The 15,888-nt window shown below is 36.7% G+C and overlaps 2 protein-coding genes across 4 annotated transcripts in view; both read left to right on the forward strand.

Moving 5' to 3' along the window:
• Positions 1-2,354, forward strand: part of pyroxd2 (pyridine nucleotide-disulphide oxidoreductase domain 2) — a 39,892-nt gene extending 37,538 nt beyond the window's left edge. The window contains exon 17 of the mRNA XM_062058174.1: positions 1,307-2,354. Within this exon, the coding sequence (XP_061914158.1) occupies positions 1,307-1,377 (71 nt within the window). The 3' untranslated portion in view covers positions 1,378-2,354. The remainder of the gene's footprint in view (positions 1-1,306) is intronic.
• Positions 2,355-4,947: 2,593 nt separating this feature from the next.
• The window catches only part of zgc:123010 (uncharacterized protein LOC641500 homolog), a 57,317-nt gene continuing 46,376 nt past the window's right edge, over positions 4,948-15,888 (forward strand). For all 3 annotated transcript variants that reach the window (XM_062058179.1, XM_062058180.1, XM_062058181.1), the window contains exon 1: positions 4,948-5,130. In XM_062058179.1, coding sequence (XP_061914163.1) covers positions 5,073-5,130 — 58 coding nt within the window. In that variant the 5' untranslated portion in view covers positions 4,948-5,072. The remainder of the gene's footprint in view (positions 5,131-15,888) is intronic.

Consider the following 15,888-nt stretch of genomic DNA (forward strand, 5'->3'; position numbering starts at 1 on the left):
GTCGGTCAGCAATTTTTTATATGTTAAATAAGTACAAAGTTTTTATTTTTATTTCAGGCAAATTGATGCACTTTAAATCTCTTCTATAACAGACCAAAAATAATGTTAACGAAGCTATTATTTGCTGTAAGTTATTTTTTTCTTCAATGTTAATAAAGATTCAATGTTACGCAGAGGTGCACTTATAACAATTTTATTGACAAATACACTTTATGGTCACGGGGGAGAGTGTGGAGGGGGAGGGGAATTCTTACTATCTTAAGAAAATAATTGAGAAGCACTTCTGTAAATGAAGACTTGAAGTAATAAATCGTGTATCAGAAGAAGCCAATCGGGTGTACAACTAGCAGTCACATGACACTTAATTGTGAAACGCTGTATTTTAGAAAACAGAATTTTTAAACACACATTATTATTCATTGAATTTTCACCTTAATTTGATGTTAAAAATTCAGTTGCACAAAATCAGTGTCAAAAAGAAGCTTTAGTAGTAAAGACACAATTTAATCTCCATAAATTTGTTCTTTAAAATAATAATTTTAAAAAAGTGTTGATGAAAAGATGGTTTTCGTTTTTAATCTGAAATAATCAAATCAATCTTTTTTAGAAACCTGAATATATTAGTACAAAACACTTTTAATAGAGAATAATTATTGTTTTACACGCAGTGAACAATACAGACTGCATATAAATGAGCAATTAAATAGATAAATAAACATTTAACATAATTTTTTATTACAAACAATGACATTTTTTAGATGGATTAATCACACTATTGCATTTTGATTAATCATGTTCAAATCAAATACAATTTTATAGTCATATATTTTTAAATGTTTTACAAAAATGCACGTCATTTATTTGTTCAAAGTACAATTTTCCGGCGAGTACCAATACACATTGTACTCATGTACGTATGCATTGATCTGATCACTGACTGTAAAAAATTCTGCGATTATTCTGCATTTATACATGATTACTGCGATAATGTTTTGTGATTAATCTCATGAATTAACACGTTACATTTGAAAACCCTATCTTTTACCTTTATTGAGAGCCACGGGACACCACCTTCGTACTTTGCTACCACTTCTTTCTTGAATTAAATAGACTCTCACCTTTTTTATCAAAGTGCTGGCACTCGCTACTTTATTTGGCCCCATGGTGGCATATTTTGCAGTTTTAAAGCATAGAGTCTGAGTCAAAAAGTGTGTTTACTCGTATTGAAAACTGAAAAAGGATATTTTTGGTAAAAATGTGTCTAAAACCGAGGTACTGTATGAACTAATTTGTTGGTTGCTCCCAGGTGGAGGTGTGATGGGGTCCCCTGGATGGAACGCTGCTCTTACCGCCATGGCTGACCTGAAACGTCAATAACAAATTGTTGTATGAATTACATGAAACACTTATTACTCCAGTCTGATCCGATGGTATTTTAAATGATTCTTACATATCTGTTAGAACTTACACTACCGTTCAAAAGTTTGGGGTCACATTGAAATGTCCTTATTTTTTAAGGAAAAGCACTGTACATTTCAATGAAGATAACTTTAAACTAGTCTTAACTTTAAAGAAATACACTCTATACATTGCTAATGTGGTAAATGACTATTCTAGCTGCAAATGTCTGGTTTTTGGTGCAATATCTACATAGGTGTATAGAGGCCCATTTCCAGCAACTATTACTCCAGTGTTCTAATGGTACAATGTGTTTGCTCATTGGCTCAGAAGGCTAATTGATTATTAGAAAACCCTTGTGCAATCATGTTCACACATCTGAAAACAGTTTAGCTCTAACTGACCTTCCTTTGAGCAGATTGAGTTTCTGGAGCATCACATTTGTGGGGTCAATTAAACGCTCAAAATGGCCAGAAAAAGAGAACTTTCATCTGAAACTCGACAGTCTATTCTTGTTCTTAGAAATGAAGGCTATTCCACAAAATTGTTTGGGTGACCCCAAACTTTTGAACGGTAGTGTATATGACTACATTAAAGTTGAATAGCCTTGATTGTGTATACATGCCAACTAGTCAGAAGTCTTATCATTGAGTGCAATAGTGCACGCTGTGAAAGCTATTTTTTAATGATTATTAATAATTATACAGTTGTCATGAAATTCCATGAAGTTTATTTTGTGCTCCGAATTTTAATAATGCATAGATTTAATAGATGGTAACCACAGAACCTTTTTACCAATGACATATGAATGTCAATATCATTACTGTAGTTTTGTAGATTTTATTTGATGCTGCCTTACATTCCTATAGTACTAGTGTTCAAAACAAAAACAATTCTAAGTATTCTGTAAGTTGTATTACATGAGATGTTGTCTGAAATATTATGTTTTCAAATTGTCACATCGTCGTGTTGCTTACTGTCACATCATGTTTCCTCGTTATGTGGATCATTTGGTTCTTGGTCCAATGGGTGCTATGAAAAGTGTCTAAATAAAGTTGACTTGAATATAACTTTATAGGTGCTCTTACGCATTATTATGTATAATGTGTGTGTATATGTATGTATACATATATGTATATATATATGTACGTATGTATACATACATATATACATATAGTATGTATGTATGTATACAGTATATGTGTGTATATATGCATATATGTATGTATGTATGTGTATATATGCAGTCGTGGTCAAAAGTTTACATACACTTGTAAATAACATAAAGTCATGGCTGTCTTGAGTTTCCAATCATTTCTACAACTCTTATTTCTCTGTGATAGAGTGATTGGAGCACATACTTGTTGGTCACTAAAGACATTCATGCAGTTTGGTTCTTTTGTGAATTTATTATGGGTCTACTGAAAATGTGACCAAATCTGCTGGGTCAAAAGTATACATACAGCAATGTTAATATTTGGTTACATGTCCCTTGGCAAGTTTCACTGCAATTAGGCGCTTTTGGTAGCCATCCACAAGCTTGTGGTTGAATTTTTGACCACTCCTCTTGACAAAATTGGTGAAGTTCAGCTAAATTTGTTGGTTTTCTGACATGGACTTGTTTCTTCAGCATTGTCCACATGTTTAAGTCAAGACTTTGAGGAAGGCCATTCTAAAACCTTCATTCTAGCCTGATTTAGCCATTCCTTTACCACTTTTGACATGTGTTTGGGGTCATTGTCCTGTTGGAACACCCAACTGCGCCCAAGACCCAACCTACGGGCTGATGATTTTCAGCTCAATTTTTGTTTCATCGGACATCTGGAGGAAAGTTCTGTGGTCAGATGAAACAAAAATTGAGCTGTTTGGCCACAATACCCAGCAATATGTTAGGAGGAGAAAAGGTGAGGCCTTTATTCCCAGGAACACCAATCCTCCCGTCAAGCATGGTGGTGGTGGTATTATGCTCTGGGCCTGTTTTGCTGCCAATGGAACTGGTGCTTTACAGAGAGTAAATGGAACAATGAAAAAGGAGGATTATCTCCAAATTCTTCAGGACAACCTAAAATCGTCATTTGTGGTGAAGAGGAAGGTAGTACATTGCTACCCACTGTGACTGAAATGTAGGACGGGGGGCGGGAGGGGGTGTTATTATTTTACTTTTATTATTTTTCTGTAATTGTTTTATTTTTATTTTTATATATATATATATATATATATATATATATATATATATATATATATATATATATATATATATATATATATATATATATATATATATATATATATATATATATATATTATTTTTTGGAAGGGGGGGCAAAAAAAAGTGTCTGTTTTCTCTAGAAATGTAATAATATCGGCCGATAAATGCTTTAAAATGTGATATCGGAAATTATCGGTATCGTTTTTTTTAAATTATCGGTATCGTTTTCTTTTTATAAATTAAATGATAAATGGGTTATACTTGTATAGCGCTTTTCTACCTTCAAGGTACTCAAAGCGCTTTGACAGTATTTCCACATTCACACATTCACACACTGATGGAGGGAGCTGCCAAGCAAGGCGCTAACCAGCACCCATCAGGATCAAGGGTGAAGTGTCTTGCCCAAGGACACAACGGACGTGACTAGGATGGTAGAAGGTGGGGATTGAACCCCAGTAACCAGCAACACTCCGATTGCTGGCACGGCCACTCTACCAACTTTATTTTTATTAAATCAACATAAAAAACACAAGATACACTTACAATTAGTACACCAACCCAAAAAACCTCCCTCCTCCATTTACACTCATTCATTCACACAAAAGGGTTGTTTCTTTCTGTTATTAATATTCTGGTTCCTTCATTATATATCAATAGAGTCTGCAAGGGATACAGTCCGTAAGCACACATGATTGTGTGTGCTGCTGGTCCACTAATAGTACTAACCTTTAACAGTTAATTTGACCCATTTTCATTAATTACTAGTTTCTATGTAACTGTTTTTATATTGTTTTACTTTCTTTTTTATTCAAGAAAATGTTTTTAATTTATTTATCTTTTTTTATTTTATAATTTTTTTTTTAAAAAGGACCTTATCTTTACCATACCTGGTTGTCCAAATTAGGCATAATGTGTTAATTCAACGACTGTATATATCGGTATTGGTTGATATCGGTAACGGTAATTAAGAGTTGGACAATATCGGGATATCGGCAAAAAGCCATTATCAGACACCCCTAGTTTTCTCATTACCTGTATTATGATTTCCCTATAAAATTAATAAATAAATACTATTAAAAAGAAAGAAGAGTAAAAATAAAACATGATAACATGATTTCTTTCCATCTTGGTGATGGAAAAAAAAAGATGTCATTGTCAGTATTAAATATACATTGATTGAATACAAGAGCAGAGTTGCAACGGCCACTGCTGTGTGGTTGTATGTGAAGAGATAAAGTCTACCGCAAAAATATGATCTTATCAAAACGGAATGTGCAGCGGAATGAGAACTATGGGGGTCAAAAAAAAAAAAAAAAGGTGTACTGTCCCTTTAAGACAGCGCTCACGTCAGGAAGTAGACTCATCCGCCGCAGACACACTTAATAGTCCCGATGTTCCGCGCACACCGTCCGTAGATTGGCGACATTTGATTTGTCTGGAAGACTTTTGGGGACGATAATGCTGAATGGTCGCGCTCATGAAAATCACCAAAGACATATGTCGACTGTTGGGGCTCTCGAGTGGTAAGTTACGTCTCACTTTACTCAACTTTTCTTTTCTTTTTTTTTTTTTTGAAGTCGACCTAAAGTTAGCCAACACCCACCTTCTCAGTCTTTGGACGGCACATGACCGCGAACTAGCTAGTGCGTGTTCTTCGAAGTACGTTTCCATACATGTTGTGTTCTGTATGGCTTTAAGATGGTGGCACTAGTTACACCCTTCCCTTGCACCTCCATGAAAGTGAGCGAAGGCACCTACTGACTTTCACTTTTGGATTAGCACACAACTGGGAAGAACTTGGGACAAAATGTGTTTGTGTAGGTGTAGCAGGGGCGAGGGAGCGAGAAGGAATGACAACAATGCTTCAAATCCTTGCCAAATATCAGAAGTGTCCTTTTAAATCTGACAAATTTGTTTTCCGCTTATTGCTTTTTTTTCCAAACACTTATAAATAACATTTTAACCTTAAATGCCACCTAAGTGAACCACTCTTAATGTAAACATGATTGCACAAATCCATTAAAACAGGCTGAATGCAAGTCAAACCAGTGTAAAAAAAAAAAAAAAGTTAACCACTGTTAATGTACACCGATTTTTAAAAAAGGCAAACAAGTTAACCAATTTTATTGTTAACATTCATTGATGCATAAAACCATGCAAATCAGGTGTAACGCCAAGTTAACTCGAGTTAAAGGGGCTGTTTGCGACTTACTTGCCTAAAGTTACATTGTTCAAATAAAAAAATAGAACGACGACACTACAATTAAAGGAAACAACATTTTGCAACAAAGATGAGGCGATAGAAGAATAGTAACACCATAATAAATCTAACTAACTGTGGCAGCATAGTAAAAAGTTATGACAAGTTTGACTTGTCATAACTTTTTACTGTGCGTTCAAAGACCCTCGATTTAAAGTTAGAAAGAAGAGGCGTCACTAGTTTTTAAAGACTTAACTAATAATAAAACACGTTATCCACTGATGATAAACCTATGTGTATCAGTTTACCTCTACTATATACTCTGAAGTAAAGGAAAACATGGTAACCTTAACTGCCACATACACTACCGTTCAAAAGTTTGGGGTCACCCAAACAATTTTGTGGAATTGCCTTCATTTCTAAGAACAAGAATAGACTGTCGAGTTTCATATGAAAGTTCTCTTTTTCTGGCCATTTTGAGCGTTTAATTGATGCTCCAGAAACTCAATCTGCTCAAAGGAAGGTCAGTTTTGTAGCTTCTGTAACGAGCTAAACTGTTTTCAGATGTGTGAACATGATTGCACTAGGGTTTTCTAATCATCAATTAGCCTTCTGAGCCAATGAGCAAACACATTGTACCATTAGAACACTGGAGTGATAGTTGCTGGAAATGGGCCTCTATACACCTATGTAGATATTGCACCAAAAACCAGACATTTGCAGCTAGAATAGTCTTTTACCACATTAGCAATGTATAGAGTGTATTTCTTTAAAGTTAAGACTAGTTTAAAGTTATCTTCATTGAAAAGTACAGTGCTTTTCCTTCAAAAATAAGGACATTTCAATGTGACCCCAAACTTTTGAACGGTAGTGTAAGTGAACCACTCTTAATGTAAACATGATTACACAAATCCATTAAAACAGGCTGAATGCAAGTCAAACAAGTGTAAAAAAATAGTTAACCACTGTTAATGTACACCGTTTTTTTTTAAAAGGCAAACATGGTAACCAATTTTATTGTTAACAGTCATTGATGCATAAAACCATACAAATCAGGCGTAACACCAAGTTAACTCGAGTTAAAGGGGCTGCTTGCAACTTACTTGCCTAAAGTTACATTTTTCAAATAAAAAAAATAGAACGACAACACTACAATTAAACGAAAAAACATTTTGGAACAAATATGAGGCGGTAGAAGAATAGTAAAAACATAATAAATCTAACTGTGGCAGCATAGTAAAAAGTTATGACAAGTTTCACTTGTCATAACTGTGATGCGTTCAAAGACCCTCAATTTAAAGTTAGAAAGAAGAGGCATCACTTGTTTTTAAAGACTTAACTAATAACACGTTTTCCACTGATGATAAACCTATGTGTATCAGTTTACCTCTACTATATACTCTGAAGTAAAGGAAAACATAGTAACCTTAATCATACTTTCCAACCTTAAGACCTTCGAATTTGGGAGATTGGGGGGGGGCGGGGGTGTATATTGTAGCCTGGAAGAGTTAGGGATGCAAGGGATTCTGGGTATTTGTTCTGTTGTGTTTATGTTGTGTTACGGTGCGGATGTTCTCCCGAAATGTGTTTGTCATTCTTGTTTGGTGTGGGTTCACAGTGTGGCGCATATTTGTAACAGTGTTAAAGTTGTTTAAATGCCCACCCTCAGTGTGACCTGTATGGCTGTTGATCAAGTATGTCTTGCAGTCACTTTCGTGTGTATGCAGAAGCCGCATACAACATGTGACTGGGCCGGCACGCTAAAGGCAGTGCCATCACGGCACGCCCTTAATATTGTTGTCCGGGTGAAAACCGGGAGAATGGTTGCCCCGGGAGATTTTCGGGAGGGGCACTGAAATTCGGGAGTCTCCCGGAAAAATCGGGAGGGTTGGCAAGTATGACCTTAACTGCCACATAAGTGAACCACTGTTAATGTAAACATGATTACACAAATCCATTAAAACAGGCTGAATGCAAGTCAAACAAGTGTAAAAAAATAGTTAACCACTGTTAATGTACACCGATTTTTAAAAAAGGCAAACAAGGTAACCAATTTTATTGTTAACATTCATTGATGCATAAAACCATACAAATCAGGCGTAACGCCAAGTTAACTCGAGTTAAAGGGGCTGTTTGCAACTTACTTGCCTAAAGTTACATTGTTCAAATACAAAAAATAGAACGACAACACTACAATTAAATGAAAAAACATTTTGGAACAAATATGAGGCGGTAGAAGAATAGTAAAAACATAATAAATCTATCTAACTGTGGCAGCATAGTGAAAAGTTATGACAAGTGAAACTTGTCATAACTTTTTACTGTGCATTCAAAGACCCTCGATTAAAGTTAGAAAGAAGAGGCGTCACTAGTTTTTAAAGACTTAAAGGCCTACTGAAATGAATTTTTTTTAATTTAAACGGGAATAGCAGATCCATTCTATGTGTCATACTTGATCATTTTGCGATATTGCCATATTTTTGCTGAAAGGATTTAGTAAAGAACAACGTCGATAAAGTTCGCAACTTTTGGTCTCTGATAAAAAAAACACTTGCCCCTACCGGAAGTAGCGTGACGTTGTCAGTTGTTCACTCCCTCATATTTTCCTATTGTTTTCAACGCAGCTAGAGCAATTCGGACCATTACCCCATTAATTTGAGCAAGGATGAAAGATTCGTGGACGAGGAACGTTAGAGTGACGGACTAGAATGCAGTGAAATACATATTTTTTTTCGCTCTGACCGTAACTTAGGTACAAGCTGGCTCATTGGATTCCACACTCTCTCCTTTTTCTATTGTGGATCACGGATTTGTATTTTAAACCACCTCGGATACTATATCCTCTTGAAAATGAGAGTCGAGAACGCGAAATGGACATTCAGTGCCTTTTATCTCCACGACAATACATCGGCGAAACGCTTTAGCTACGAGCTAACGTGATAGCATCGTGCTTTAACTGCATATAGAAACAAAAAAATAAACCCCTGACTGGAAGGATAGATAGAAAATCAACAATACTATTAAACCGTGGACATGTAAATACACGGTTAATGCTTTCCAGGCTGGCGAAGGTTAACAATGCTGTGCTAACGACGCCATTGAAGCTAACTTAGCAACCGGACCGCACAGAGCTATGCTAAAAACATTAGCTCTCCACCTACGCCAGCCAGCCCTCATCTGCTCATCAACACCCGTGCTCACCTGCGTTCCAGCGATCGGCGGAAGGACGAAGGACTTCACCCGATGCGTTTGGCGGCCCGGAGACGTAGGAAGTCAAGGTGAGGTCGCCGGCTAGCGCGTCTGCTCTCCAACAAAGTCCTCCTGGTTGTGTTGCTGTAGTCCGCTGCTAATACACCGATCCCACCTACAACTGTCTTCTTTGCAGCCTTCATTGTTCATTAAACAAATTGCAAAAGATGTCCAGAATACTGTGGAATTATGAAATGAAAACAGAGCTTTTTGTATAGGATTCTACGGGGTACCATAACTTCCGTTAAACTGACTACGTCACACGCATATGTCATCATACCGCAATGTTTCAGCCGGATATTTCCCGGGAAATTTTAAATGTCACTTTATAAGTTAACCCGGCCGTATTGGCATGTGTTGCAATGTTAAGATTTCATCATTGATATATAAACTATCAGACTGCGTGGTCGGTAGTAGTGGGTTTCAGTAGGCCTTTAACTAATAATAAAACACGTTATCCACTGATGATAAACCTATGTGTATCAGTTTACCTCTACTATATACTCTGAAGTAAAGGAAAACATGGTAACCTTAACTGCCACATAAGTGAACCACTCTTAATGTAAACATGATTACACAAATCCATTAAAACAGGCTGAATGCAAGTCAAACAAGGGTAAAAAAATAGTTAACCACTGTTAATGTACACCGTTTTTTAAAAGAGGCAAACAAGTTAAACCAATTTTATTGTTAACATTCATTGGTGCATAAAACCATACAAATCAGGCGTAAAGCCAAGTTAACTCGAGTTAAAGGGGCTGCTTGCAACTTACTTGCCTAAAGTTACATTGTTCAAATAAAAAAATAGAACGACAACACTACAATTAAACGAAAAAACATTTTGGAACAAATCTGAGGCGGTAGAAGAGTAGTAAAAACATAATAAATCTAACTAACTGTGGCAGCAGAGTAAAAAGTTATGACAAGTTTCACTTGTCATAACTGTGATGCGTTTAAAGACCCTCGATTTAAAGTTAGAAAGAAGAGGCGTCACTAGTTTTTAAAGACTTAGGCAGAGGGGTTAGTGCATCTGCCTCACAATACGAAGGTCCTGAGTAGTCGTGAGTTCAATCCCGGCCTCGGGATCTTTCTGTGTGGAGTTTGCATGTTCTCCCCGTGACTGCGTGGGTTCCCTCCGGGTACTCCGGGGATAGGTTGATTGGCAACACTAAATTGGCCCTCGTGTGTGAATGTGAGTGTGAATGTTGTCTGTCTATCTGTGTTGGCCCTGCGATGAGGTGGCGACTTGTCCAGGGTGTACCCCGCCTTCCGCCCGATTGCAGCTGAGATAGGCTCCAGCGTCCCCCGCGACCCCGAAGGGAATAAGCGGTAGAAAATGGATGGAAAGCATGTTATCCACTGATGATAAGCCTATGTGTATCAGTTTACCTCTACTATATACTCTGAAGTAAAGGAAAACATAGTAACATACTTGCCAACCTTGAGACCTTTGAATTTGGGATATTGGGGGGGGGCGGGGTTTGGTGGTAGCGGGGGTGTATATTGTAGCCCGGAAGACAAATGCAGACAAATGCAGAGGACAAATTTCACCACATCTAGTGTGTGTGTGACAATCATTGGTACTTTAATCTTAAATTAAGAGTGGTTCACTTATGTGGCAGTTAAGGTCATACTTGCCAACCCCGATTTTTCCGGGAGACTCCCGAATTTCAGTGCCCCTCCCGAAAATGTCCCGGGGCAACCATTCTCCCGATTTTCACCCGGACAACAATATTAAGGGCGTGCCGTGATGGCACTGCCTTTAGCGTCCGCTTTTTCATCATACAAACAGCTTGCCGGCCCAGTCACATGTTGTATGCGGCTTCTGCATACACACGAAAGTGACTGCAAGACATACTTGATCAACAGCCATACAGGTCACACTGTACAGCTGTTGATCAAGTATGTCTTGCAGTCACTTTCGTGTGTATGCAGAAGCCGCATACAACATGTGACTGGGCCGGCACGCTGTTTGTATGGTAAAAAAGCGGACGCTAAAGGCAGTGCCATCACGGCACGCCCTTAATATTGTTGTCCGGGTGAAAATCGGGAGAATGGTTGCCCCGGGAGATTTTCGGGAGGGGCACTGAAATTCGGGAGTCTCCCGGAAAAATCGGGGTTGGCAAGTATGACCTTAACTGCCACATAAGTGAACCACTCTTAATTTAAGATTAAAGTACCAATGATTGTCACACACACACTAGATGTGGTGAAATTTGTCCTCTGCATTTGTCCCATCCCCTTGGGGAGCAGTGGGCAGCAGCGGCGCTGCGCCCGGGAATCATAATGTAAACATGATTACACAAATCCATTAAAACAGGCTGAATGCAAGTCAAACAAGTGTAAAAAAATAGTTAACCATTGTTAATGTACACCGATTTTTAAAAAAGGCAAACAAGTTAACCAATTTTATTGTTAACATTCATTGATGCATAAAACCATACAAATCAGGTGTAACGCCACGTTAACTCGAGTTAAAGGGGCTGCTTGCAACTTACTTGCCTAAAGTTACATTGTTCAAATAGAAAAAATAGAAAGACAACACTACAATTAAACGAAAACACATTTTGGAACAAAGATGATGCGATTAAAAGAATAATAAAACCATAATACATCTAACAAACTATGGCAGCATAGTAAAAAGTAACTGTGATGCGTTCAAAGACCCTCGATTAAAGTTAGAAAGAAGAGGTGTCACTAGTTAAAGACTTAACTAATAATAAAACACATTATCCACTGATGATAAACCTATGTGTATCAGTTTATCTCTACTGTATACTCTGAAGTAAAGAAAAACATAGTAACCTTAACCTTAACTGCCACATAAGTGAACCACTCTTAATGTAAACATGATTACACAAATCCATTAAAACAGGCTGAATGCAAGTCAAACAAGTGTAAAAAAAAATAGTTAACCACTGTTAATGTACACCGATTTTAAAAAAAGACAAACGAGTTAACCAATTTTATTGTTAACATTCATTGACGCATAAAACTATGCAAATCAGGCGTAACGCCAAGTTAACTCGAGTTAAAGGGGCTGTTTGCAACTTACTTGCCTAAAGTTATATTGTTCAAATAAAAAAATAGAACGACAACACTCCAATTAAACGAAAACACATTTTGGAACAAAGATTAGGTGATAGAAAAATAGTAAAAACATAATAAATCTAACTAACTGTGGCAGCATAGTAAAAAGTTATGACAAATTTCACTTGTCATAACTGATGCGTTCAAAGACCCTCGATTTAAAGTTAGAAAGAAGAGGCGTCACTAGTTTTTAAAGACTTAACTAATAATAAAACACGTTATCCACGGATGATAAACCTATGTGTATCAGTTTACCTCTACTATATACTCTGAAGTAAAGGAAAACATAGTAACCTTAACCATACTTGCCAACCTTGAGACCTTCAAATTTGGGAGATTGGGGGGGGGCAGGGTTGCAAGTCAAACAAGTGTAAAAAAATAGTTAACTGTTAATGTACACCGTTTTTTTTAAAAAGGCAAACAAGGTAACCAATTTTGTTGTTAACATTCATTGATGCATAAAACCATACAAATCAGGCGTGACGCCAAGTTAACTCGAGTTAAAAAGGCTGTTTGCAACTTACTTGCCTAAAGTTACATTTTTCTATAAAAAAAATTGAACGACAACACTACAATTAAAGGAAAACACATTTTGGAACGAAGATGAGGCGGTAGAAGAATAGTAAAAACATAATAAATCTAACTGTAACTGTGGCAGCATAGTAAAAAGTTTCACTTGTCATAACTGTGATGCGTTCAAAGACCCTCGATTAAAGTTAGAAAGAAGAGGTGTCACTAGTTAAAGACTTAACTAATAATAAAACACATTATCCACTGATGATAAACCTATGTGTATCAGTTTATCTCTACTGTATACTCTGAAGTAAAGAAAAACATAGTAACCTTAACCTTAACTGCCACATAAGTGAACCACTCTTAATGTAAACATGATTACACAAATCCATTAAAACAGGCTGAATGCAAGTCAAACAAGTGTAAAAAAAAATAGTTAACCACTGTTAATGTACACCGATTTTAAAAAAAGGCAAACGAGTTAACCAATTTTATTGTTAACATTCATTGATGCATAAAACCATGCAAATCAGGCGTAACGCCAAGTTAACTCGAGTTAAAGGGGCTGTTTGCAACTTACTTGCCTAAAGTTATATTGTTCAAATAAAAAAATAGAACGACAACACTACAATTAAACGAAAACACATTTTGGAACAAAGATTAGGTGATAGAAAAACAGTAAAAACATAATAAATCTAACTGGCAGCATAGTAAAAAGTTATGACAAGTTTGACTTGTCATAACTGATGCGTTCAAAGACCCTCAATTTAAAGTTAGAAAGAAGAGGCGTCACTAGTTTTTAAAGACTTAACTAATAATAAAACACGTTATCCACGGATGATAAACCTATGTGTATCAGTTTACCTCTACTATATACTCTGAAGTAAAGGAAAACATAGTAACCTTAACCATACTTGCCAACCTTGAGACCTTCAAATTTGGGAGATTGGGGGGGTGGGGGCAGGGTTGCAAGTCAAACAAGTGTAAAAAATAGTTAACTGTTAATGTACACCGTTTTTTTAAAAAGGCAAACAAGGTAACCAATTTTGTTGTTAACATTCATTGATGCATAAAACCATACAAATCAGGCGTAACGCCAAGTTAACTCGAGTTAAAGAGGCTGTTTGCAACTTACTTGCCTAAAGTTACATTTTTCTATAAAAAAAATAGAACGACAACACTACAATTAAAGGAAAACACATTTTGGAACGAAGATGAGGCGATAGAAGAATAGTAAAAACATAATAAATCTAACTGTAACTGGCAGCATAGTAAAAAGTTTCACTTGTCATAACTGTGATGCGTTCAAAGACCCTCGATTAAAGTTAGAAAGAAGAGGCGTCACTAGTTTTTAAAGACTTAACTAATAATAAAACACACTATCCACTGATGATAAACCTATGTGTATCAGTTTATGTCTACTGTATACTCTGAAGTAAAGGAAAACATAGTAACCTTAATCTTAACTGCCACATAAGTGAACCACTCTTAATGCAAACATGATTACACAAATCCATTAAAACCTGCTTAATGCAAGTCAAACAAGTGTAAAAAAATAATGTACACCGATTTAAAAAAAAAAAAAAAAAAAAAAAGGTAAACAAGTTAACCAATTTTATTGTTAACATTCATTGATGCATAAAACCATGCAAATCAGGCGTAACGCCAAGTTAACTCGAGTTAAAGGGGCTGTTTGCAACTTACTTGCCTAAAGTTACATTGTTCAAATAAAAAAAATTGAACGACAACACTACAATTAAACGAAAAAACATTTTGGAACAAAGATTAGGTGATAGAAAAATAGTAAAAACATAATAAATCTAACTAATTGGCAGCATAGTAAAAAGTTATGACAAGTTTCGCTTGTCATAACTGTGATGCGTTCAAAGACCCTCGATTTAAAGTTAGGAAGAAGGGGCGTCACTAGTTTTTGAAGACTTAACTAATAATAAAACACTTTATCCACTGATGATAAACCTATGTGTATCAGTTTACCTCTACTATATACTCTGAAGTAAAGGAAAACATAGTAACCTTAACCATACTTTCCAACCTTGAGACCTTCGAATTTGGGAGATTGGGGGGGGGCGGGGTTTGGTGGTAGCGGGGGTGTATATTGTAGCCCGAGTTAGGGATGCAAGGGATTCTGGGTATTGGTCCTGTTGTGTTTATGTTGTGTTACGGTGCGGATGTTCTCCCGAAATGTTTGTCATTCTTGTTTGGTGTGGGTTCACAGTGTGGCGCATATTTGTAACAGTGTTAAAGTTGTTTATACGGGCACCCTCAGTGTGACCTGTATGGCTGTTGATCAAGTATGTCTTGCAGTCACTTTCGTGTGTATGCAGAAGCCGCATACAACATGTGACTGGGCCGGCAAGCTGTTTGTATGATGAAAAAGCGGACGCTAAAGGCAGTGCCATCACGGCACGCCCTTAATATTGTTGTCCGGGTGAAAATCGGGAGAATGGTTGCCCCGGGAGATTTTCGGGAGGGGCACTGAAATTCGGGAGTCTCCCGGAAAAATCGGGGTTGGCAAGTATGACCTTAACTGCCACATAAGTGAACCACTCTTAATGTAAACACGATTACACAAATCCATTAAAACAGGCTGAATGCAAGTCAAACAAGTGTAAAAAAATAGTTAACCATTGTTAATGTACACCGATTTTTAAAAAAGGCAAACAAGTTAACCAATTTTATTGTTAACATTCATTGATGCATAAAACCATACAAATCAGGCGTAACGCCAAGTTAACTCGAGTTAAAGGGGCTGCTTGCAACTTACTTGCCTAAAGTTACATTTTTCAGAACAAGAACTAGGTTATGTTACTATTAGTGGTTTAACAGAACACATATATTTTTAAAATGTCTATAGAGTCGTACCTCAAGTTAAGAATGCCCCTACTTAAAAGTGTTTTGAGATAAGAGCTGTCTCTTGGCTAATTGTTGTACTTTAAAGGGGCCATAATATTTTTTCTACATTTAAAACACTTCCTTGTGATCTACATAAAACACAATGGTGGTTCTTTGGTCAAAATTTTGCATAGATTATGATATACAGGCGCTTTCGTGGGCACACTGAAGAAGACATTTTCGGGCACACTGACAAAGACATTTTTGAAACCGGTCTGTGTTTTGTAGTGCCTGCGCAGTTTGTATACAAATTATTAGAAGGACACAAGTGTTGCTGGCCTTGCTTTTTCTTCAAGTACACTTTTTGCCGTGCACG

The sequence above is a fragment of the Entelurus aequoreus genome, linkage group LG09 (assembly GCF_033978785.1).
Source record: "Entelurus aequoreus isolate RoL-2023_Sb linkage group LG09, RoL_Eaeq_v1.1, whole genome shotgun sequence".
Classification (NCBI taxonomy): Eukaryota; Metazoa; Chordata; class Actinopteri; order Syngnathiformes; family Syngnathidae; genus Entelurus; species Entelurus aequoreus.